The following is a 27,607-nucleotide window of genomic DNA, read 5'->3' as shown; positions in this document are numbered from 1 at the left end:
TTTTATGTTTCTTTATATAATATGTGATTTCTTAAGTTCTGTATTTTTTTTTTTAAATCACACACATACACGATCACAAGAAAAAAAATAAAATAAAATGCACCTCTGAACATTTTGAAATATAATATATATTCATTAAACTATACATAAAACAGAAGAAAAAAAATATATATATATATATATTTCTAGATTTAAAAAAAAAAAACACATTTAACTAAACTCCTTTCCTTCTATCTTCACAAATATATATATATATATATATTTCAGTTCAAAAATAAGTTTGAAAATTAATCATTTTAAAGGAAAAAGACAATGAATATAAAGAAATCTAAAGAAGACATGAAACATGTGAGACCTATATGATATATTTTGCATTTGAGAAACACCTTATTTCCGAATTAGTAAACTTGGAGTTAAAGTTTTTAAACTCGAAAACATATCCTAAGACATTACTCTAATGCTTACTGATAATTTTTGTAAAGAAAGAATAATTGCATTCACTTGGATAACATTGAAGTTTAATGTTTTACTTACTGAGCCAAATTTCATCAAGACTGCACTGTAGCAAAACTTGACATTTAACCAGAGTGAATTTTGATGTAATTCTACTATACCTATTCAGGAAGAAAACCCACACCTTAGTAAACGATTAACGATTTCAATCGAACAATGAGTTTTATTTTTTAATAGTAGACAAAAAAATTATAAACTATAAATGAATACAACAGGGAAAGAACTCAGTTTTCACAATTTTTTTAGGAAACAAAATTTTCCAAAAAAAAAAAACCCCTAAACATGTTAAAATTCTTTTTTCGTAATGAAATTTTGATGGAATAATTCTGAAGTAATTTCGGATGCATTTGATCCCATGACCTTTCAAACATGAACGTTCGAAAATCGAAAAAAAAAAAAATAGAAAAACATCAGAGCATGAAAGCTGAGCTATGAGACATAGAGCTCGAAGTACCAAAAATACTTTAGTACAGGGGAAAAACGACTAAACAGATTACTATTACTGATGGTACAGGCTTCTCCCTTCTCTTAATTAAAGTCGTAATGATCCATTACACACAAGGTTCAAGTAATTTCATGTAACTTTGAAACCACCAGTGTAAACAAAAATTAAGTTGAAATTGTTTATTAGAATTTTGAATTAACATTAATCTCATTAGTAGTGTCCTTTAATGTAAATCAACATAAATTCAATGAACAAATAATTAGTTTAGGAATAAAGTAAATAAAAGTATTAATAAAATTATGTAAGAATATGTTGCTACTAAGTGCTAATAAGAATGTAATTTTAACTAATGTGGTTATTTTATTTTTAATATCCTTTTATTAGCTGTTTTTAGTTTTCAGAGTAAGCCTGCTTAGCTGATGCACAAAATCATTTTAACTTACCTTCGTTATGGACAGTTTGAAAATCCAACTTCAACAGTTTTTTTAAAGTGAATAGTATTAACCCATAAATTCTTCAATTCTATCAGAATACCCGCGCCTTTAATTTGATAACTAAAATTAAGCTTCAGATTGATTACTAATAAACATTAACGAGGAAAAATTACGTAAAAACCTTAGAAGAAATTTCCTACCACACTTTCTTCTGTGGAAGGAGTCGGAAAGTTGGACCGTTCTCGCACAACAAGCCTTTCTTCCTCTGTACACTTTTTTTCAACACAGTTTTAAGCTAGGAATAAATTATTTATCCACTTTTTGGTTTCACCAACCTGTTCACCCTATAAAAATCAGTTTTCACCTCATTTTCGGGGGGGGGGATCGATTTATGCCGTTCTTCCCCTGCAGTCTTCAATTCAAATGAACACAGATATTTTCTAAGTTTATGTTTGCTCCTTGAATTATTCAGATGTTATACCAAACAAGTATAAACAGAACAAATCATTCTAAACATTTTTTACGAGGGCTTGGAAAAAAAAATTAATTGTTGTTGAATTCAGTTCAAAATACAGGAATTTCTAAAAGTGAATAGTCTGTAATAGCTACATAAATAGTGCATAATAAATATAGAGAACGCAATTGCACTCACTGGATATTTTATATTTGCTTCATACACTAAAGATTAGAGTTTTGAGAACTAACATGTAGGGATTAGTTATGAATGGACTGTAGTAGAGGAGATAAAAGATATATGAAGATGGCGTAGTAGGTCATAGGGACAGTAAGCTCACTGAACCACAAAAAACCGTGAGACTGCTGCTCCTCAGACCGTGGCTGCGGGCTGGCACACATGCATGCATTACCAAACTACTAAATCTTCTAAATTAGTTTTACACATTCCAAAATATTTCGAACTAAGTAAGGGGAATGAAAAAAAGTAAATGAGTAAGAGAATCTTTACTTATAAACAAGAGAGAATTATCTCATCGTGTTGTTTGTGAGTAATTTAATCCTTTAGCCTTAGTCATCAACGCCTATGGCATGATAAAAGTAAAAAAAAAAATAAATAAATAAAAAATATAGAAATAAAAAAAATAATTAAAAATCGAAGAGGAGTTATAACTTATAAAGAAGGCGATGTGCTTTTAAAAATTCAAACACTCGTGTAATTTTAGCTTCCTCATCTGCGAGAGCTTCGGATAAATTTGGGGTCAGTCCTATTCTATTTATTGTTGGGAAATAGTGAGTACACTCTTCAAAAATATGTCTAATCATAAGAATGGACTGACAATATTTGCACGTTGGAGGTGGCAGTTTTCTGATCAGGTGAGAGTGCGTGAGGAGAGTATGACCTATCGCAAGTTATGGAAGCTGAGTATCCATGAATGAAGTAAGCACAATTTTATCCTCAGAAACAAAAATTTCCATTCTCGTTTTATATTTTAGAGATTCATGAACTATTTTAGTAAGTTTACTCCGTGCCATTCTGTAGTTAAACTATGTTCGGGAATTACAACTAATCGACAAAAATATCATACACTACCTTCACTGACGAAAGTGCAAATGTATTTTCCATGATATAACTGTATTCTTAAAAGGAAACGTAAGTTGGAGGAAAGTTGAAGATTTGATATGAATGGTTCGATATGAATTTAATCAAATTCTACACACTACGTTCGCCTATTTATGTGCAAAATTATTAACCTGGACACGCAAGACAAATTTTAAATTCAAACAACAAATTCTAACCTTGAAATATAGGTAATTATGCTCCCGGCAGAAATGGTGAGCAAACTATATTGACCTGAGTACTTAACAGATATATTTTTGATTTTTCACAAGTTAGTTTGTTAAGTATACTTGGTTCTACATTTGATAGAAGCTACGAAGAACGATCTCTGCCATATAAATCGGAAAAGCATAACAGCTGTTCTAATATTGACCACAGCTGACCAGATGGTAGAAGAATTCGCTTCGAATCAGGCGTTGTAATGCCGGTTTTGGTGAAGGAGGATCTATCGGGATGATACCACCGTGTACCTGAGAATATTTCAAAAGGAAATTCCAACAAGGAAGAGCAAAGGCCGGATCTAACGACTTCCTTAAAGAACTGCTGGTATTTTTTTACAAATACGCATGGAATAATTTTAACCAGAAACGTTTAATAATGAACAATTTATCCATAATCATAAACCTCTCTTAAGGACACAGAGAAAAGGAGCTTTACAAATCACATATTAAAAACACAAACGGATGGTGAACAAACTTAACAGTTCCTGGAATTTGAGGGAAATTAAAAAAAAAAAAATCTAGTTGTATTATTTTTATTCAAAATAACTTCAACGACTAACACACTATTATTTTTATCCTTTTCTCGAAAATAATGTTGGTAGTTAATTTATAAAGCCAAGAAATGATAATAATGTTATCTGTTTTTCATTTTAGAATTTTTTTTTTTTAAATGTCTAAAGCACTCACGCCATCATCCCTAGAGATTACAGTTACGGCGAGTGAAAATAATAAGGAGAATTGTCATATAATAATAGTAAAACTCATAAATATAAATAAATAATAAAATAATAAAAGCACAAAAATTATTGGTAATTTGTATTTAAACTTTAAAAATAAATTTTACTTTTATAATATTCGTAACAATTTTTTTAAAAATTATTTATTGTAATTTACAACTGTACAAAATAATACAATAGGTAAATATGTAGTATGTTTCGTATACACTTGAAAATCTTGGGAAGGAACCACCCATTGGTGGTACTTCAAACATTAATTTAAACTAGAAGGTCCCGTGGCCATCTTCTTTTCAGACACCTCGGAGGATTATCAGGGATTGTTAAGGATGAAAGGTTAAGAATTAATGGGTTAGGATGGTTAAGGAGTTTGGAATAAAAAGACGCATATCTGTTTTGGGTCAAATCTGCAACGAATGGGATGTTAAGGTCTTTATGAATGAGTTTATTTGTGACGTAATAAGGAGCATCAAGGATTTTACGTAGGATTTTGGATTGTAACGATTGGATGCGGGAAGAATTTGATGGTTTGGTGGAGCCCCAGAGCTCAATTCCACATGTCCAAATTGGTTTGATTATTGTAGTGTATACTAATTTTTTGTAGTGAATGGGAAGTTTAGAGCGTTTGTCAAGTAAGTGTTGTAGCAATCGGAATCTACGAGCAGTTTCTTGTCGTTTCAGTCTTGTGTGTGGATTCCAAGTAAGTCTCTTGTCAAGATGGAGTCCTAAGTATCGAATCTGTTCAACAGGTGTTAGTGGTGTATCTAGAAAGGATACTGTAGGACAGGAGGGCAGAGGTTTACAACGGAGAGTAAAGGTGATCTGGTGGGATTATTCAGGATTTATTTTGATTCTCCAGTTTTTACACAATTCTTCAATAGACGTTATGTGTGCCTGAAGTGTTTGTGATGCATTAGTTGGGTCGTAGTTTACAGAAAGTATACATGTGTCATCAGCGTATGTTGTTAGCACTGTGTTAGGGTGGGTTGGGATGCCAGCTGTATAAACCGTATAAAGAATGGGACCTAAGATACTACCTTGAGGAACACCGGCGGACTGAGAAAAGAGAGATGAGTAGGCTAGGTTATGATTTACTTTAAAGGTTCTATCAGTGAGGTAGGAGCGGATTATAAGGAAATATGTTGGGGGTAGGAATTGACGAAGTTTATAGAGCAGACCTGGATGGCAGTGTAACAATTTAAAACCAATAATTCATATTTTTAAAAAAAAAAAAAAAAAGTAATCTGTTTTTAGTAAATTTCTAATTTCTTAAAGCCAACGTCCAGGATCGGCAGAACGAATCTCTCTATTAACGATAATTAAAACAAGGGAAAAACTAACCGATCATGAACTGTTGCTATAGATCTAGACTAAAAGGCCCCGTTACTGTTATTCCGAAGTTAAACCGATGCTCAGCAGGAAGCAAGAAGAAATAGACAAAATCAAGGGAGATAAGGATCTGTATATTATCTTAGCTGTTTCTGATATCCGGAACGGTTAACTGAACAAACGGGTGAAATTGAGCATTGAACAAACCGAAATCACAATAGATGTTCAATTTAAGTAATGGATGAGCCTCTTGGATACCTAAAAAAAAAAAAAAAAAAAATATGAGGTGCAAATAGACCTCTTACATTCTATGACATTGAGCTTCCTAACGATATGTTGTATCATGAAGGTCCTAATACGGAAGAATGGTCAATCTTACAAATGATCATTGCGGGTGAGGGGATGAAAGCTAAAATATACCTGGAAGTTTCAAAGTACAGGAAGCTAAACCACATGTCACATATCTAGGATTAAAGAACTGAGTATATAATCCCACTTCCCACTATGCTAGTAAAGACTGATCTTTAATCTTAGAGTATCTCTAATATCATATAAATGTCTGTACTAGAATATATTAGCTGATATAATAGCAATAGTTAATATCAAAAATATATATATAAATAAAATAAAATTGATTCTATAACAGTAAGTGACATTAACTGATGTAATAAAGATGAAAAGAAATCAAATTAGTTGTATATATTCATACATATTTATTTTCTTAAGGTAATCAAATATTGCCAGTTAATCAATAAATATAAAATGAATTGAAATGAGATACTGCTGACAAATAATTAATAAATTGTGGTGAACCAACAATTGGTGAGAAAATGCGTTTTCAGCGTTTCTTGAATACTTTATGATGATCAGGAAATAGGTGACATCGGAAATATTTTTAATAGTTTATAAAATAAACTAATGAAACAGATGATGACTTACCATCATAATCTTGGGCGACGGTAACTGTCCCCACCTGTAACCAAAATAAAAACATTACTACATCTCAGTAATCTGACCAGCAGTGAATTAAAAGATAAATATTCATAAATAAAACTCCAACTTTTTCTGATGTATGATAGTGGATACTTAGTTGCTCCATTATACAATAATAATATAGTTTAAAAAATATATAATAATTAATAAATTTTCAAAAGAAATAGGGATAGAAACGTTTCTCATGTGTTTTCTTTATTAGGAATGTTTTACATAGAATTAACAACCTAAAACGGTGCAATATTTCAGATCCAATGACAAATGACCAATATTTAAACAATTAAAAACGTAAACATAATCTCACATATTGGAAAAATATAAATAAAACAAAAACTATAGATTAAGAAGTAAATAGGAAGATATAAAAAACTATTTACTAGTAACCATTTTTGGTTACCAATACATTTTATTTTTCTATTTTGTACCTTCATTGACCGCCAGCTCATTTTCCTATAATCTATTATATAAGGTCAACTATTAATCATCCTACAAGATCAAAATCAATGAACGCATAATTATATATAAATATTTTTAAAGTTTAATTTAATAATTCAATCTTAATTTGGGAGAGGTTAGCTCAGTGGTAAAGTACTGTGTACTCTAACCCCAAAAACCCGGGTTCGGGAATCCTGCGGGGTCCACCCAGCAGTATGAAGTGTACCCTTAATCGAGTAAAAACCTGGGGGTCGTACGTAATTCTGACCAAATCACCTCCTTGCACAACCATTGATCTAGTAACAGTTCTTCCTTACAAAGTAGGTACTGCACCCTTGACCCTTCAAGGGTTGTAGCGGTTTAATTTATTTTTATAATTAATTAAAAATATTTTATTTAATTAAATTTGGTAAATATTTAAATAAATCTTGGTAATGTAAGAAATATAATGACAAAAACTCACCAAATGTATAGTTTTGGAATTATTTCTTTTTGTTAAGTTTCATATTTAACGTTGTGTTTTGATTACAGACAAGTTATTCTTTTGTTTTTATTTAATTTAAATAGATAGAAATATTATAATGAGGTAAACAATGGAATATTATATTATTAAAGTTATTATTAAATGGACTTATGAGCAAGTATCTGATTTAGTTAGTGATGCTTGTCCTCTCGTTTTCTTCCAGCAATATATCATTAGTGAAGCTTATATCTGATCATTTTAATAACAGCCAATATATTTCTTTTTTGCTTTTACTTATTTATATAGGAAATAAATATGTATAGGGAAGTACGGCGATCACAAATCACAGTTTTGATGATACAAGGATGGATTAATCTCAACCCAAAGCAAAAGTTGTAAATGACAGCTGTGAGATTCACGGAGCTCAACATATTTTTGTGAAAATTCCTTTATTTCATACACATGTTTTCATCTATGATTTTGGGACTTCTTCCCCATCTTCAGGATCAGTAATTATAATATTTTATATTATATTGGTATTTTGATTTATATCCATGGTACCATATTTCTTCATAAATTAAAAAAAAAATTTAATTTCACAATAATATATAGATTCAAATAAAATAAGGGTGATTTTGTATCTTTATGATACAAAAAAATGCCTACTTTTATCTTTTATTGTTCTTTCAGAACATAATTTTTATACTTAAAAACTGAAGCTAAAATCTGCTATTCTGTTATTTTTTTAATTCAGAGCTTTTTGAAAAAGGTCGGCGCCGACTTAAAACTGATAAAAAGTATGAGTTTTCATAATTCTTCCTCGTTCAATAACACAAATAAAATTCGCATTGGACTAGTTGGAGTTTATGATTCATATCGATATATAACGACTCCAGTAGAACTACCACTAACACCAAAGAAATAACCTCGCAGCTCCACTAGCAGAGTCGGCTCAATGGAAGAAACCTTTCCTTCCCAAGAAAGGCCACAATACCGCGGCTGTCGTACAAGAACTGTGTCAGGATCCTTTTCACAGGCCGTGTTTTACCTTTCCTCTCTAGTCCTTCCTAAGAGGGAGAAAGCAGGCCTACCGTCCTTTCTTCGATCATTTATGAAAAGCAAATTAGCAGCTTAGGAATTTATACCATTATGTTCAAGAACTATGTGTTCCTGTAGGTAAGTGCAAAGACACGACCGTTGTGTTTCGCAACGTGTTAGACCGAAGAAATTAAAACAACACCTGAAACCAAAATTTTAAACCCGTATCCATTTTTTCCACTACTAAACCATATCTTCACTAGCCTATAATGAAATAGTAACTTAGTAGCTGAGTGTTATAAAATAAATAATTTAAAAAAAATTAGATTATTTCATTAAATCAACTGAAGTTTATCATATCCTAGCGATTTCACCCATGTCAAACTTGAACCATAAATCCCTTTTTTTATACAAATAAAGAGTACATTGGCAAGCCATATTAGTAAAGTGATAATAGTGATTAATAATATTGCATCCAAAATATACGAGGAAAACAATAGGACCTATCATTAAAATAATACTTTCTTGAGAGAATGATTCTTCAGTATAATAGCAACTATTTTTTTTTTTTTACCAACACGATGTGTTTTAAAACTTTAGAGAAAATTTACAGCGCTTCAGCGAAAATGACATTTTTAGTTCTTTTTTCCCGGCATTATAAACATATACTGTTTTCTCCAAAACCTAATAAGTCTAAATTGAATTATTAGCTTGGTTTTGCAGTTTCTCAAACTGTAGAAACTACATTGCAGAATAACATTCTTCTGCGTCTAATCACGTTCAATTTGAATTGGATTAAATAAATGTATAATATGCCTATGATAAAATAAATACCACAAAATAAGAACAGACAGTTATTTGACCAAATGATCATTTAATGAAATAATTATTTTGTAATATGAACCTTTAATTTATTTAATAAATGCTTACGATGTGGTATGGTCGGTATTCAAAATTCTCTCTGTAATGAAATTTCTTTAGTATAATTTAGGTTTTTTTTAATGAGTTTTTAATTTCTCTCTAACTGTAGTTTGCTGTATGTAATACATTGTGTAATAGGAAGATATTAAAAAAATATAATAAAGCTTAACTATTTATTTATAAACCAATAAATAGTTAATCTTTACTATTTTATACTTTCATTGACCGCCACCCTGACCATATTCTTACAAAGTTTATTTTTTGATTTATTTATTTATTGTTAGGGATTTCTTATTTTAGTTTCATTAAGAGGTTTCTCTTTGCCGTTATTTTTTCTTTTTGTTCAATTATTAATATAAATCTTTATTTATGGTAAAACATCAGTCTCTACTGAGCCCGTAGCAAAGATAATTGTGACCCGTTAAAAAGAGAAGTGCTAAGTCTAGGAAATTAAGTGTAAGTTGACAAGGGACCCAATACGATTTTAAAAATTTTTTTGGAATGTAAATATTTCAGTCATTCATATTATTATTAATAAAACAAAAAAACCCGTAAGTACCAAAACTGCCGGATATATATTTCGGCGTTACATAGTCATTGTAGATACACTACATATTGTACATATATAGTCATTGTAGATATACTATGTATTATATATATATAGTCATTGTAGATATACTGTATTTTTATACCTATGAAGTACTATTCCGAATGAATGTTCAATAAATCATTTATTCCTCGAATCTTAAAGATCAAGAGATCTATTTCTTTTTTCTCTAAAAATCTAAATCAGAGGACCTTAATTGGAGCTGTTCTTCGAGCAGTCAGCCCCCGTTAATTAGACAACAATGATATACTTTTCCTCAATCCAGGTCACATTGTGGTGTTTTCCTGTCTCGGGAAATCACTTCTCATTGTCAAGGTTCTGACAGGTCACTTTTCAAGAATGTTTGCCTCTTGTGAGGCAAAATTTAAAATTATATCGAACGTTTTACGTAACGAGAAAAAATCTTCGTTATATAAGAAATTAATTTGAAATGGTATTTTTTTTTTTTTTTAATGCCTCAGTACAAATTATCAAGTCCACAAAATAGTGAGTATAATAATATATATGCTAAGTATTGCATTTTATAAAGATTATCATCAAATGTGAACTTAAAAACCACTTCATGAATTAATTAAAATTAATAATAATTAATAATTAAAATAGTATAATTCTACTATTTGAGTTTTTTTGACCGCACCCGGACCATATTCCTTTCACTTCATGAAATCTATTCTGCAGTAAATTAAATGCTGACACGTAAGTGAATATGTTCATATTTATTTGATTTATTCCTATGTATTTAATCCACCTATTAAGATGCAACATGAGCATAAATAGAAATTGAGTCATGCTTACTTATTGTTAATAATGTTTTCACTGGGAAATGATATCTTAGTTTTGAGAGCCGAGAAGAAAAGAGATCGATCATTACATTATATACATCCAAAAATATTGGACACGTGTTCCAGAGTTCATTCAAATGGGCTAAGAAGATCATTATTATATATAATTTAATATTATTGTTTCCATCCTTTCCTATTTATGTATTTCAAAGTTATTATATTATTTTTTTTGGATTTATTTAAATAATTTTAGGTTTTTAAAGATATAAAAAACGAATCTAACTTACTGCTGCCTTTGTGGCCAACTTTTCTGTAAGCTTTTACTGATTTTGTATGGCTTTAATTAGAATTTTTTTCTTTATTCTCCACAAGAAAAATCTTTTGATATATATTTTTTTTTACACTGTGTTATAATAATAGTATATTATTTAATCAATAAGGACCGATTGAACTTGCTAAGTTTTGTATATTATTTTATCATTGTTATTTTATTTATTTATTTTTCATACAGATAGTTTGAATATGTTGATCTTGTTTATTCTTTTGTTTGTATATATTTTCAGAGATTTTTTTTTGATTTTTTTTTATTTATTTATTTTTTTATTTTAGTATATATGAGATCATTCATCACTATTACCTATTGCCCACAACTGTGTGGCAGATTGTAATATCTATCAATAAATAAATCTAGCAAAAAAAAAAAGTTTTGTAAAATTGTTTTTAGGGAGAAACAAAGTTTATTTTAATTTTTGCACCTCAATAAACTCATTAATATGAATTTTTATAGCGATTAAAGGGTAAAACGCTCTATCTTAAAAGCTTTTTTCTTTCGTTGGTTTTTTTTTTTAATTTCCTGAAATAGTAATAATTCCAATAACGACTAAATCAATCTACGCGAGACTTAGGTTCCAATAAACGCAATTTAATGATAGTTGGAACAACGTTTTCCCCCTTAATAAAGTTAGATATGGATAAAATCCTAACGATGGGAGGCAATACTGTACCAAAATACCTTTCAAATGTAATATACATTGTACAGCTACATCAAATTCATAAAATTCATTACTTTCATTTACATATATAAAGATTATATAGTAAGAGAAAATATTGCGGATTTTCAAGATACTTAACACTACTGTTGACTACTAACACTACTGGTTCACTACAAAATACAATGTTTTGGCGAATTTCTTCACACATGACTGCTTATTATTTACATACTGAATAACTTCTTTTTTTATTCTCATTTATCTAAAAGTGGAATATTTGTAATGAGAGGTATTGTGATCGTTCGAAAAATTTCAGTATAAACATATATTTAGAAATATCACAAGAATCTTATTATTAGATATAATGTTTTAATAAATGCCTAATAGGAAAAAATATATTAGATAGTTTGCTGAAAACATTAATCGATTTTTTTATTACATTATTCATCATAATGGCTCTTTTATTTAATTATTATGGTACACAATGATTTTTTTTTACTGTCTTTTTCCAGCACTTCGTTATTGTTTTTTTTCCCGTTTTTTTCGATTTCGCTGCAACAGGAATTTATTTGCTCCTCGATTCCTCTTTTTCCTTTTGAATTACTTTTTCCACTTCTTTCACTAAGTACCATCGTGTTTCTTCAATATATTTTGAACTTAGAGATTGTTGTTATAACTATAGTTCTAATTTTATCAATAAATATTTTGACAAAATAGTTCGTCTGTTTTGGTTTTTAAATATTTAATTCGATCTAATAAAAAAAAAAAATACTTTTACCACTACAGCACATGAAATGCCTTGCTTACGGTACCTGATAACTCAGTAATGTTTCTTAACATACAAAGTGATTTGTTCAGAATTCGCCTGAATTATCCTACAAACTACCTTATAAAGGCTGGATGTGCCCCAAGAAGGTTCCTTACCCCCAACTAGATCCACGGCTGACATATCAAAATAAATAAAGCAGAAAATTTATAGAATTTTTTTTAAAAAATATATATTCATTGTTTTCATTCCCTCAATTTTGTTTGTCTAGATTCTGTTCAGGGTTTGTTTTTAATAAAGTATTTCCGTTTTTTTTAGTTAAATCCTGAAATAATATTTTAATTTTTAACTTATAATTTGTGCTTTTATATTTCTCAATTACATTTAACGCAACAATCGTTTCCGGCTCTCAGGAACGATGGCTTTGAGGTATCAAAACAAACGGGTTTTCATAGAGAAATGAAGAATCTCAATTAATATTCTTAAATTCTTACTTCTTTGTTGACAATTCTTGAGCTTTGATAAAAGATATTTAAAAAAGTGAGAGTTTCAAATCTGTGTATGGTGGATCGAGATGGTAAAAATTAAGTGTTATGGATTTCGACACGTACATTTAAAATCAAGTATGTTCCTATAGAACGTAAATTAGGACCAGAGTTTTGAAGCCTGGAAATGACCCGTTTTTGAGATAGCGCTGGAATCAGGTAGGGGTCCAATCTAATTCTGAGGATAGCTTCCACAACGCCATGGTTGGACATAGGATACTTACACGGCGATTAAGCGAACGGCTCAGCTGATTTTTATTTTTGTTGGTTCAAATTATTCAACTAGATAGCGTGAATGTTTTGAAACAAGTCGAGCTCGAGATCCTGAAAATGATAGTATAAAATTTGTTTGGTTTGAACATCTATGCTTATATAATAAAATTTTGGTCTAAATACTTATCCAATTCATAGCATTTATTGCTCAAATTACATTGTGATATTAAAAGAATGTTTAGAACAATTCGAGCTCAAAATATTGAAAAACATCTGCCAGTTTCTGAGCATCTAAACATTTTTTTTTAGTGTCCGGCTCAACGTATTATTGTATTTTGATAACATTGTGAGGAGTAATAAGTTTATTTTGTGAACGGAGTACATCATCAGAAATTTCACTTAACTTATACTTTGTTTATTTATATTCTCATTTTTTTCACAACTAATTTTACCAAAAGCATTTTCAACGATTCTATGCAACGTAGATCATTCATAAAATAAAATTCCTCTAGTATATAAATATAAACTTAGGTTAATATAAAATTTAATTTTGTATGTACTTTTTATTTATTATTATTTCAACATATTAAATTTGTATCGTATACTTATGCTATTAATCATTTATTCAAATTCAGTTATCAACTATAGTTTAATTTATTTTAATCATATAATTGTATATCGTCGTCTAACCTATGATACTTCTTAAGTCTGAAAAAAATTTTTATGTCATTTAAAAAAATAAATATAAAATAATACTTCATTCTAGAGACATCTGGTAAGAATTCTCGAAAAAATATACATGTACGCATACAAGTATCCTAATAATCGATTATTGAGACAAGATTTTTGTTGAATGTTATGTTAATTTTTATTTTATTTAATTATTTGTAGTATAGAAAACTTATTATTGTTTTTTTTTTTTGTTTTTTAAGAAGTTTAATGACGATACTTCTTAATCAAGAAACTGATATGAGAAATAAACTAGCAAAAGTAAATAAAATATTTTATAAGCAAACAAAATGTTTACCTTTAACGAGTATAGTAAAATATTACAACTAAAATCGTATACATTTAAATTTGAATTAAAATTTAATACAAGAATTTAGGAAAAATGCTTCATTTTTTTAAAAATAAAACCCCACAACTCAATAAAGTATATAAAATACTTCAATATTACAAATACATAGTGAATGTAAAGCTATCTAAAGAAATTCTAAAACATCTTGCTAGAACTAGTAGATGAACTAAATATATAAAAAACTCACCATCGCAAAGACGAAAAACGCAAGCATTATAGAACGGACGGACTAAGACACCTGTTGCGATCGATGGTAGAGAGATACTGGAGCCAGAAGACTGGAGAAGACGGTACCCACCCCCTCCTGAAGGAGTGGAAGGGGCTTCCTTCCTCAAGAGAAGTAGAGCACTCGGTGAGCATAAACGACTTCGGATTTAGGATAAGTATTCAACTTAAGAGGTACTAGGGCGGTTTTAAGGGGCAACTCAACGCAAGCAATTTGAGAAGAATAGGGGTTTGGGATGAGAGATATTTGGAAATCGATTCATATCTGTCCAGGATAAACAAAGGGAATGCGATTTGTATTTTTAGGAACTACAATCTAATATAATATAATAAGATAACGCGTTTTCACATCTCACTAAAAAAAAACATTGAATGGGATAATTTAAGACTAGTGAAAAATATTAAAATTTACTTATAAGGAAAGCACTTTTTAGCCTAACTTATTTAACAGCTAAATGTCTTTATCTCTATTATCATTTTGTTTATTTATAATAAATAAAATTATAAAAGATACGAATATAATATAAATATATCATAGAAATATAATATAATAATATAAATGTAATATATTTCTTGAAGAAGTTTGTCGGGGGGTGCGGTCAGCAAAGAACAACATAAATAAACAAAACCATATTTATTTATTTTATGCCGACGTTTCGACCTGAGTTTCAGGTCTTCAAATGTAATAAAATATTAAATGTAATATAATATTTTTAAAAGATATAAAGAAAATAAACAAAATTAATACTGAGAAAACAGTTAAAATTTAGTTTTTAATTAAGATTAATTTTAAAAAGATTACAGAATTTAAATATATAATGGTCTTTGAATTTATAATTAAAAATAAATTAATTGCAAATACTTAAAACAAGGGATCTTAAATTAGTACTTTTTTGCTAATTGTACTTTTATTTTTACCGAAGTATTTTGAAGGCCTCAGTGGAAAAGTTTCACAAGGAGGTGATTTTTGGTTAGAATCGCGCTCGACCGGCTGATTTTTCACCAATTAAGGGTACCCACCTTATAAGACTGAGTGGACTCCGGAGAGCTACAGAGCCCACCGGATTGACTCTCGGTTACATTAATAGAATAATTAATTATCTATCACAGCCGGATTCAAACTCACGTCCTTTCAGTGAGTAGCTGGATAACTTACCATTCAGCCACCCCGCTCTCATCAGATGGCCAGCGCTGTGAAATAACAACATTCCGTATATAGAATTGAAAAAAAAAAACAAAAAAAAAAAACAACAAAAATAAAATAAAATATTTTTTTCGAAAGCAAATATCATAACTATAAATACAAAACTTATAATATTTACATTTAAATAATTAGTTAATATTTAATTGCATTTAATATAATTGTACATTACATTTTAACTGATGCTTCATTCCTTAATATAATATCCCAGAAAGTTTATTTATTTTTTATACGAAAATAATTGTATTAGAATTATTTTTACGCAAATGAGGGTATTATTACCTCATTACAGACATATAAAATTATTAATGAAAGAAAAACAGTTTTTAAAATATATTTTCTTGTCAGACCTATATATGGAGAGTTTCCAAGCAAAATTATATTTTCTTTTTGTATAAATAATCATCTCATTAGAACCCAGGCGGCGTGAAATGTCATCAATTTTCTGTTTATGAATCTTCTTTATGGATCCTGGATGGCATTAAAATTATCCAAAATATTGTCATTTTCTTCTTCCAAAGCAAATATAATTGCCGGAACTAATCCATCTCGTTTTTCATTCGGCAGTGTCACTGATTTCTTTAAAGACTACTCAGTATTTGAGGATTGCCTCGATGTCAGAGGAACGGGCTTCTTCTTTTAGAGCTGATGAAAGTGTTTTCGGTTTTTTACTTAAAGTTAGCAGAATTACAGACCTTCAACTTTTGAATTCAAAAAGGCGAGGTATTGGAATGAATGTTATTTATTTATGGCTGTGATATTTTTATTTTTTAAATATCATAAAATATTTATTTATACCATAATCTCGATATCGCTACAGTTATATTTTCTACACAATCACATCCTCATTGACACAATATGTTATTCACTAACGCAAATAAAGCAAGCTTATTTGCAATACAATTAAATCTGAAGTTACTTTCCTTACCAAACGCCTACTTCCAACAAAGCACTATAAGCAGCTTGCTCCTGCGTCCTCTTTCACACTCACATAAGCCACATAGTAAGAATAAATTCAAAGAAATTGGGGCAACCTATTTACCACCCAAATAAAAATGTTTCCGTCATGATTTTTCACTGATTTTACTTTTCAACGGCGGCAGCTAAACAATAGACGCTCGGAAAAATCCGTATGATAAACCACCTTACACTGACTTTTTTAAACTCTTAAACGCTTAAATTTATTTAAAACGTACTGTTTTTTGCTGCTTAGTTGTGGTATCTTTTATTTCATATTATGATTATTTAAATATTCTAGGCCACTGATTGAATCTAGGAAAACAAAGGCAGGAATTATCTCTGATGAAATACAAAATGAACTGTATGAGGTATAAGTTTCGTGAATTTCAAATAGTACATCTTCATTGAATTATTAAGCCGTCATCCATTGCATATCGTATATTTCGAGATTATTTGGCTGCCAAAGGCAATTCCGAATTTATATTTTCTCATAGCAAAATAGTGTGTCACAAGAGTGGTGAACACTACGTCTATAAAAGAATAAGAGAGATAATCTCAAAGCTAAAAACATCTAAGATCTATTACGCTGGCCCACTCTGCCAAAAAGAAAATGCTAAGGGATCACTATCATGCTAAGAGACTGTCCTTTGTCATTTTCAATAAACAACGACATGGTAGATTTAAAAATCCGAATTCTGTTCAGCATTTTATGTACTATATATATTTGAAGAAGCACAAATTCTATTTTATGAAGGATATGAAAACAAACAAAAAATTACCATTTGTCAATAAATTTTATTGCGTTTGAGGTTTCAATAAATTTCTAATGTTGGGTTAATCCTTTTTCAATTTAATGAATTCGATTTTTATTTCAACGGTCCCTTTTAGTTTACTTAATCTCAAAAATCTCATTCTATTTGATTTTGTCTCAATCCAACCTCCTTTTTTAAGCATAAGTGACTCCGGACTCGGCCGATTCGATTTTTTTTCTTATAAACATTTTACGCTGCCAGAAACTGGTATTATGGTGCTGCAATTTAAAAAAAATATCAGCGTGTACAGATTTTTTTTTCACATTTTTCAATTTAATTACAAAAAATATAATAAAATGTCATGTTTAAGTATACATTTTGAGTTTAGAGATCCTTATGTCAGACTAGGGAAAGCGACAGAATTAGATTAAGGACACAAAAGTATCAGAGGTAAGAGCTGAAAAGGAGATTCACACAGGAGTCAACTGAGTCACATGAGAAACGAAGACAGAATGGGGGCGGAAAAAGTTTGAAGGCTGCAATAACTGAATCGAAAAACAATATATATTAGCCATAAAAACAATAATCGATTAATGTACGAAAAATATATGGTAGTTTGAAGACATAAAAAATAAACCATGATTAACTGACAGTGGTTCCCTAACAAAATTGGTTGAGAGACACATCTATAATCAAATCGCTAAATAAAATAAAAGTAATTATAATTTTTTTTTAAATACTAAAAAAAGATTTTAGATTTTCATAAATAAATTTATCATAAAATAAACAACAAAAAAATGAGAATTTTATTTTTTTAGTTTTATGTCAGAACTGGCTTTTAATGCCTAATATAAATATATAAAGCACGCTCAACCTCGTAAAAAATAAAATTTACATATTTGTTAATGTGATATTATTAAAGCTAGAATGAATTTATGAAAGAAATGATACGGTTTACTATTGCTAAATTTTATTTTTATACAAGTCGAATTGATTTGTCAGAAATTTTAATTATTATACATTATATTTTTAATATTTTCAATAAGGAAGGTGTCTAACTGATGTTTTTTATTAATTAGAGAAATGAGAAAACGTGCCACACACCCGAGCACAATAATAACTATAAAAGTAGTCAGGAAACCAGAACCGGAAGCACCTCCCTCCCCCCTCCTAAGAGGTTTATAACAACAGTGATTTTGGTAATATATTGGAAATATAAGAAATAAACACAGCCATCTCATAACATTAACTCAGCTTAGTGACTCAATTAAGATTAAAATAACTAACAACTTAAAATTAACATTTTGTACTTAAAATTAATATTTTGTACATAAAATTAAAATTTTCATTGAAATAAATCCTCACAAATTTTGTCCAGCCAGAGCAAGTGGCCACTTATACCTCGCCCTCCCACCCAACCTATATTTTCAACACCAAAGTAAACTATATATTGTTTCCAATTATTATAATTTTTGACGAAACGTATTACAGTAGGTAGAACCTCTGATCGTTTTGGTTAAACGCTGACAAAATGTTAAGGAATACACAATAACGACCGTTTCGTTCATGACAACTATACATCCAATGAAAACGTTTTAAAAAAATTTGTCTATATTCCAGCAATTAATCTTTATATATCTATTAAACTGATAACGCTGCACTTCATAAAACAACTATTAACGTTGGGGGAGGGGAGGAAAGGAAGTTAATCTTTTCAATTATAAATAAGAAAAATAAATTTCAAATTAGAATGTCAAAATCCATTATAATTCAGTGTGTTCTTTCTAGTTTTTGTTGAAAGAAGTGGTTATAACCAAATTAAGATCAGGTATTTTGGATTCTTATACAACGGTGTCACAAAAATTAAATTTAGAAAAAATCGAAGTGGCTGAAGGTGACATGTTACAAATATATGAATCTAAGAAAAAATTATCGAATGTTTATTTATTCTTATTTTAGACGGAAAACTAAATTTTTAACTTCTGAGATCTACAACAGAAAGTTATAAAAATTAGATTAATGGTTTTGCAACATTAAACAACGTGCTATGAAGGAATATTTAAAATATTGTTCAAAGCAAAATCTCTAATTTTCCTCAAATATCACATAAGAACTCCATCCACACATGTATTCAATTAATTCAAGCTAAATAATGAGAAGGTGGTAGGAGGGTGCGGTCAAATTATAACTCGAATAAGTTGAAATAACTTATATAATAGTTCCAACGTTTCGGCAAGAATTTCTAGCCTTCATCAGGGCTAAGAACACAGAACACGATAACAACGAATGAATACGAAAAATAAAAATAAAATATAAACAGAATGACATAAAATAAATAATTGTACAGAATAAAATTAAAGTGATGAAAGAATTGGAAAATAAAATGTATATATAGATAATTGAAGAAGTAAGTAAAAATAACAAAGTTACGGAAATAAAATAAAAATTTGAACTTAAATAATGCTAAGGAATATGAATATTTTAGATTATTAATAATTTAAAAATTAAAATTATGGAGAGAAAAAATGAAATTGAGAGAAAGAAAACATGTGTAACCATAATATTAGAATAAAGAAACAAAATATGAAGTTAAGTTAGACAAAAGAAGTGAATAGGAAACATAACAATAATAACTAACTAATAACGTGGGTAAGGAAAATTAAGAAAAGGAAAGAAGGAGGGGGGGTAATAGAAAGATAGGAAAAAAAGAGAATAAAACATAAAATACACCTGTCAGAAGCAAATCAGATAGCCACGTAAGCTCCGCGCCGCCAAAGTATTTGGAAGGAAACGTTACATGCGGGTAAAAGCAAAAAATATTTAAAAGAGGAAAACGTGAAAGAGGGTGACGACGAATAGTTTTTGAAAATGTTAAAAAATACGTTATATTTTATATATATAACGTATTTTTTAACATTTTCAAAAACTATTCGTCGTATAGTATATACGATATACTATATATTAATTATAGTAATATATATACTATATATTACATGAATTATATATATATACTAACGTATTTTTACCTCCAAATATCTTCTCATCATATAATTTATCCACAATCCACGGTCAACTATCTCTCATCATTATAATTCAAGCTAAATATTTATATAAACTTTTTTGGAAAATAAAAACAATTTTTGAAATCCCACACAGTATTTCAAGATATTAGACACCATTATTTTACATAAATTTAATTTTTTGGAGAATTCAGTTATACTTCAGTGTCCACTTTTTACATAGTGACCAAAAACGTTTTTGTTTAAATGTAAGACTTTCAGATGCAGAAGAAATGTTGTAACTTCAAAGAAGGTTAGTAAATTAAAACAAATATAAATAAATATTTAAAATAAATAATTTCCTTAGTAAATGGGATAAATAAGATTAAGGATCGGGTGCGAGTTGGTTTAAATAGTAGTAAACCATGCTAATCTTGAAAATTATTTGAAATAAATTCTTAGTGTTCTTGACAAAAACCAATATTGGATAATTTGCATTGTCCACGTCCGCTATCGAGAGGGTCCCTTACAAAGAGGTTTCAAAAGCATTGTTTTAATAATATATTCCAGTCCCATTTCCATGTAAAATTGACATATTAATATTAGTGTCCCTTTAAAGAATAAGTTGTTATCAAAAAGTTTCATTGTATATTTATAAACTAAGTTAACTGGTATGTGGTTAACTAGTTATGTAATATTAATGGCTAGTAGAATGTTTTAAAGGAATAAAATTATTATAATTTAATCACGAGTTTATAAAGATCTCTGAAAAGAAAACAACAGTGTAAGACTCAATGAATGTCCTGTTTATCCGAGATTTCAACTCTCAATAATGATAGTTAATGTTATCTTCTAAAATTAAATAATGACTACACAATAAAATAGAAACATTGCTCACTTGTATATTATCATTTATCACTAAATCTAAGTTAAATTAATTTCGCTAACTTACGTACCAAGCTGACCAGATCGGCAGCTGACCGTGAACTATCTGGCCTAGATACGGTAAGCCCCGGAAGCAGGTTGACCAACTGTCACCGCGATGTAGCAGGCACAGGCTACTTGTTCACTATCCACAACATGGCGAACCAAATGGCTATCGTTTTCCACACTTTGAAACATCAGTGTCAACTCAATTTTCTTTATTTTGGTCATTATTTGTGCTAATTCAATTACGGAGAAAAAAATAATGCAGTATCCTACTTTCTTTTGGTAGTACTGATATGTTAAATAAGCTTATCAAAAAAATTTATAAGCTTAGATCAAAACGGATTCTGATAATCATAAATATTAAAAACACCTTTTGTAACAACATAGTTTATTGTTTTGTTGATGTTAATATTGATAGTAGAGAAACTATAGTAACAATCAATATTGTATTTTAGGGCCTCTTTGAGTCCATAAATTTATATTATTTTAATCCTGTCATTCCTTATTATTAGTGGATAGGAATTTTCTGAGGAGAGTGGGAAGCACCTCTGTACCATAGACCTAATCAATAATATCGATCTAAATAATTTATTATTTATCACTGTTCAAATATCTTGTTTTTTGAAATACAAATTAAAGATATGATAGTAAAACTTCCTGTTACATTTTAATGTAATAGAAACTATTTTTCAAGAAAATCATTTTTTTTATTAGCTTCAGGGAAGTGGTCCCCTCTTTCCACTTTCCCCCGAAAAATTAGAACATTTAAGAACCTATTACTCTGCATTATTCCAAGAAGCTAATATACTCAAAATTTATGGTAAAAGTCACTTAGAGATATCAGTTTTGCAAAAGTATCTTAGAAAAGGGCAACTTCCAGGGAATACTCCCATGAGCATAGGTTGGGAAATGCAGTTAAAATTGTTGGAGAATCTTAGATCTTGCCTTCCACTTTGATATTTGGCCCATTTTGATTTTGGTAATAAAGAATAAATCTAGGCACTCTCTGATTTTTGGTGCAGGATTTTTAAATGTAATATCACATAGGGCATTAATACCACAATGCAATAGGTTAATGATTACTTAACAGCTAACTTTTCTAGCTATCGAGCAATCATTGCTTAATCCATAAATCAAAATTATAGTTGTTTCAGTATTTCTCTATTCTTAGGTGATTTAGTTGTTAGATGTAATTGCTAGAAGATTAAATTTAGATCAACTAGTTTTGCTGAAGTGTCTTTTAAAGGAGGGATTAGAGCGTAATTCTAAAATTACTGTAGTTTAATATAAATCTTGTGCTTCTGATTAAAAAAGACATTTTGACAAACTTCTAACTTTATCAAAAATACCTCTCAAACTCAATACAAAACATGTTTGATGTTAACAGATTACTTTTAATATTAATTAGAGAGTGTTTGCCAGCTCTATACCTAGAGTTAGTTAAATATTTAAAACAGAATTAAAAGGCCAATTTCTTTTGCAAAAATGTATAAAATTGGAAATTTATTTTTTGTTGTTTTGTTTTCATAGGGCGACACAATGAAAAATAAAGAATTCAATGAAAAAAATAATATTTTATAGAAAGAAATAGGAAAAAAACATCAAATTTATCATTTACAAATATTCTAAATATTATAGGAATTAATAATAATATAAACATTATTTCCAATTTCAATCGATAATTTTTTTTAACTAACAAAGAATGGTATTTTTTATTATTGTTATTGTAAAGGGAACTTAGAGAATGGATTTTTCAACAATTATCATGATGAAAAACATGCCAGGCAAATATTTTTTATCTGAACAGTAAGAAAAATATTATGATTAGTAAGGTATCGTGAAAAAAGAAGTTTCCTTCACCAAACCCTTTATGGATGTATAAATAAATTATAGACCTTGAACATTTCACAAATTTAATCAAAATAAAATATTTACAATTAAATATTACAATTCTGCTTTTATGTACATTTTAGACTCATAAAAAAAAAAAAATAAGTACTCAATCATGTTGGCTCAACATCTTCTTCAGAACTTTCAGAAGAACTTTCAATGTCAGGAGTCAATGTCCTTCCTAAAAAGTGAAAAATGAAATTCAACATATGGTTTGAATTCACATTGTCTTTTGGAAAAATATAAAACCTTCAATAAGCCTAAATGGTGACTAATAATGGCATGTTCCTAGGATTATCCTGGATTGATTAATGACTTCAGTGTCAAGTCTCAATAAAAATACATTCAGTAATCTTAAAGGAAAGCCACATAAATGGTGGATGACAGGTTTTTCTTTCTTTGATTTATTACAAAAGTTTATTATTTAAAATAATAAATAAAAAGAAAAAAAGCAAATTACCACACAATAGTTTGAAACATTATATATTCCTTAACTTTCATTAATAGGCGTATGAAACTCCTAACTGGATGGCACTTTGAATGGGGTGGATTTAGTTTCAAAATAGTTTATGGTTAAGACAAGTTGCAAGGATAATCATGAGGTGACTTTGGTACCAAATGCAAAAAAATCAGCTCAGAGGTCTTGACGAAAAGTCATGGAATAAAGTCATATGAGATCTCTAATGAGCTGTAATTTTTAAATAAAATTATGAATGATAACATAGATTCCTAGAATGATCTATGTCTTTAGTGCTAAATCTTAAAAATACAGGTCCAGTTTTGGAGAAAAGATTGATTATTTTATTTGTTTTTTTGGAAACTACCTACCTTGAAATGTAAAATCTTAAATTTTGAGAGATTAATTATTTTTTATGGTCAATTACAAAGGTTCAATACTGAAAATAATACAAAATAGGCATATTCTACAATTTCAGTGGGAAAAGTACATAATTGGATTTAAAAAGACGAACAAAATGAGCTTTGGGTAGTTGAAATCAGTCAAGAATTTGAAGTAAAAAAATTTCCAAACCCATTTTTGGATACTTGACAAGAAGCCTTGTAATGGTCAAATTAACTTGTTTCGTTGTTGTTGCTTAAACTGGCTTTTGTTGGACCCTAATAAAAATTTCATACAAAAATAACTACTTTTGGTGAGAATAGCAAAGATCTAAAAACAATAATTAAACAAAGATTGTTGTGACAAAGTTTTAACAAATAGTGACTGGGATAAATGATTTTAATTTTGGTTTTAATGTTAATATTGGCTAATTAGAAATTGTTGTTTTGACCTAGGCAGAATAGCCTGCATGGAGTTGTGTTTTTAAATCATTTAGTTCTAAAATTGTATTAAGTAGATTGTCCCTGAGGATGGCCGGATTGGCCGAAACGTCGGACTTATAAGAAAAATAAAATGTGTTGACACTAAAATGGATAGAATTTAAATTATTTATTTAAAAAAATTAACCAGTCTCAAAAAGTGTTTAAGATAATAAATTTATTTTATGTTTTTTTTAACTGTTTTCTGTCACCTCTTAAATTTGAAATATACTTTTTTGTATCTTTATTTTTTTTACCATGTTACTAATTTTTTACTAATTATTCATTGTGAAAATTCACTCAGGATATATTTTTAAAAAATTTACCTAATTTTGCTGCCCCACCACTTGTACCATTGAGAAAAAGTGCAAAAGTGGTCTATCATTAATTTCATCAAATTCTAACCACTACTTATGCTTTTGTATGGGAAAAAGTATTTTATCTCGATTATATATATCAAAAACATCTCATCCTGTAGTGATCTTATATTTAAGAAGCTAAGCTCCTTCAACCAAAGGAACATTTAAGATTACAAATTAAATTCAATATTAGTATCAATAACAGATATTTATTTTATTCCTAATGTCCAAAATAATAAACAGCTAAATTATATACACTTGCTATCCCTTCCATTCTTTAAATTTTAAAATAAAATCAATAATATATTTTATGATGATGAATAAACTTTCGTTTTTATAAAAAAAAAAAAAAAAATAATAATTTAATGAACAGCCATTTTTCATAACTACATTTTTAAAAAGATAAATAGACAAAAACATACGATTTCTCTCTTCATCACACTCTGCAAGATAAGCATTTTGGGCCATTACAACTTCTTCCCCATCTTTACAGGCAGCATACCTGTCCAAAAGTTCCTGGTTCAAATGTATAAAACTATCTCCCCATGTAAATTGGGACAAATAATGTTCAGCTTCTTCTTGAAAACCTATAATAAAAAATTTTAAAATGTGACACAAGCTGAGATAATCATAAGACACAGATATCAGAATCAAAAAATAAAATAATGATGGAAATTCCAAATGCATCAACTGACAAAGTTAATTAAATCAACTAATGTTACACAAAATATTTAAAGTACACAGCTGATTGGAATATATTGGACAGGATCATTTTTTACAAATAAAATGAGGATTCCAGATATGAAAAACATTTTTTTTTCTAAATACACCACACCAAGGCAGATAAAATAAAATAAAAATTATAAATTGAATAAAGATCCATAATTCCTCGCAGACTTTCCTATTACATAAATAAAACAGTAACTTGTTCATTCGAATAATTACTTGCCAGTTATATAAAATAGCGCTGCTAGTGCCTCAACACAAGACAATTTGATTGGCTTGCCATAATTAATTGGATTCGCTGCAACCAAAAATGGTAAAAGTCGTGGATTTGAAGTTTTCATCTGTTCAAAAGGTGTTTCTTCTATTTTGGCCCAAGAACAGTCAACAACAGCAGCTCCAAATCTCTCCACAATTTCTTTGTCCAATGGAGAAATACACTAAAATATAGTTCATAATCAAATTCTTTATTTCAAATTTATTAATAGTTTCAAACTACTTATAATGAAAGATGATTAATTACTTCAAGTAAACAAAATGAAAAGTATTTTAAAGAAACTCTTTATTAAAATTCAGCATTTAATCCCTATCAGACAATTTTAATGAGGATAAGAAGACCATTTAATTTCATGATAAGATGAGTATAATCAAAATTGTAAGAACCATTTCCGAGAAAATGGTAAAAAATTGTAAAATCAGAGGCACTTCGCATTATGTGGATTTTTGTGAAAAAAAAATAATATTTTCAAAACTCAGGCAAGCATCTACCTTAAATACAGAATGATTTCAGTTTCTAAGCTGAGCTGTTCGAGTATGTGCACATAGACACATACACACACACTGTTGTTTAGCACAACTTAGTAATTTGGAGACCTTTCAATGTGAATCAATGTTAAAACCCGAATTCAAAATTTTTACTATTAGAAAACTTGCTCTTTCTACATATGCCATACATAGATAAGGAAAAATAATAAAACTGAAAATTTAACATTAAATTCAAACTATAATCATTGATGGATGCCAACTCTATTTTGTGAATCAATAAATAAAAATAGTACCAAGAATATAATAAGACTAGAGGTGAAATACATACTTAAGTTAATCAAATGAAATGTAAATATTTTGAAGCTAAAAAAGAGGAAGATCTATGTGTTCCATTAATAGTAATTAACACAGAAGTGGTAAAATTGCCAAGTGCTCGTTCATATTCTACCAAAATCTTAACAGTAACAATTTCTTTAATATATAAGAATACCAATCCATCATACATTGATATTCATAACTGTCAATAAAAATATCAGTGACATATATCGACACAAATCAGATAGAGATAAACATAAATATAACATAATACATCTAATGTGAAAAATTTTATCAAAAAGACATCCTAAATCACTTTGTATTACCTTGATCCCCATTGGAGAGAGAACAATTCCATTAAATCTCTGCTGAAGCCTAAGGGTTTTTATCATACCTTTTCTAGCAAGTTTGCGGCCAGTACACTTTTTTGGATCACAGTGACCCAAGTCCCACATAGCCACAGGAAAGTTAACTTTAAATTCGTCTAAAAAATATATCATTTAATTCTCATGTTATCAAAATGAAAAAATACATATATTTTTAACCTAGGGTTATATATTTATAGAAAATAAGAAGTTTCTCGGAGCGTAACAAATTTAAACATTAAGGTATCTTACCAGTTTCATCCCTGATTGCTAAATCTTGCATTGTACTTGGCAAATCGTCTTGTTTTGAATATCTTTTCGTTTTACGTGAATGAAAATCTTTCTTTCTATTACCACGAGACATTTCGGATGGTTAAAGGCGAATGGTAGTTTAAACAGAAAGCTTTATAGGTAGATAACGACTCGCTCAATATGAAGGTAAAAACTTTTATATTGTAAAATATTTCTATTTATACCCAGTAATAATATATATTTGGTACGAACTCAGAATCAATAACTACACAATATGAGATGACTCATCCTTGAGAAATAATCAAAATTTCAAAGAAGACTAATCAGACTAAACTTTTATGAAGTTAAGATTCATTTCAACCCTACTTTTGTTTTGTTTTTATTTTTACTTTTCAATAAATTTAAATTATAGAACATGTTATGAACATTATGCTATCGTCAACGACTTTAAAATTAAAATAAAAATAGTTTACTT

At 28.9% G+C, this 27,607-nt stretch overlaps 2 protein-coding genes across 2 annotated transcripts in view; both read right to left on the bottom strand.

The window, feature by feature from the left end:
- Positions 1–14,333, bottom strand: part of LOC106682763 (uncharacterized) — a 76,657-nt gene extending 62,324 nt beyond the window's left edge. Inside the window, exons 1-2 of the mRNA XM_014423801.3 lie at positions 14,267–14,333; positions 6,189–6,222 (exon numbers count right to left, since the gene is read on the bottom strand). Of these exons, the coding sequence (XP_014279287.1) occupies positions 6,189–6,222; positions 14,267–14,293 (61 nt within the window). The 5' untranslated portion in view covers positions 14,294–14,333. The remainder of the gene's footprint in view (positions 1–6,188; positions 6,223–14,266) is intronic.
- Positions 14,334–23,042: 8,709 nt separating this feature from the next.
- LOC106682760 (18S rRNA aminocarboxypropyltransferase) lies at positions 23,043–27,289 on the bottom strand. Its single transcript, XM_014423798.2, has 5 exons — positions 27,133–27,289; positions 26,842–26,999; positions 25,662–25,875; positions 25,135–25,299; positions 23,043–23,217 (listed from the first exon to the last, which is right to left on the bottom strand). Exons 1-5 carry the CDS (start codon positions 27,242–27,244, stop codon positions 23,150–23,152), a joined length of 717 nt encoding a protein of 238 aa, XP_014279284.1. The 5' UTR covers positions 27,245–27,289; the 3' UTR covers positions 23,043–23,149.
- Positions 27,290–27,607: the final 318 nt, after the last annotated feature.

The sequence above is a fragment of the Halyomorpha halys genome, unplaced genomic scaffold (genome assembly GCF_000696795.3).
Source record: "Halyomorpha halys isolate HHAL.00 unplaced genomic scaffold, Hhal_1.1 Scaffold441.1, whole genome shotgun sequence".
Classification (NCBI taxonomy): Eukaryota; Metazoa; Arthropoda; class Insecta; order Hemiptera; family Pentatomidae; genus Halyomorpha; species Halyomorpha halys.
The sequence above is the reverse complement of the archived record's forward strand: the minus strand, read 5'-3'. Positions and strand labels throughout refer to the sequence as shown.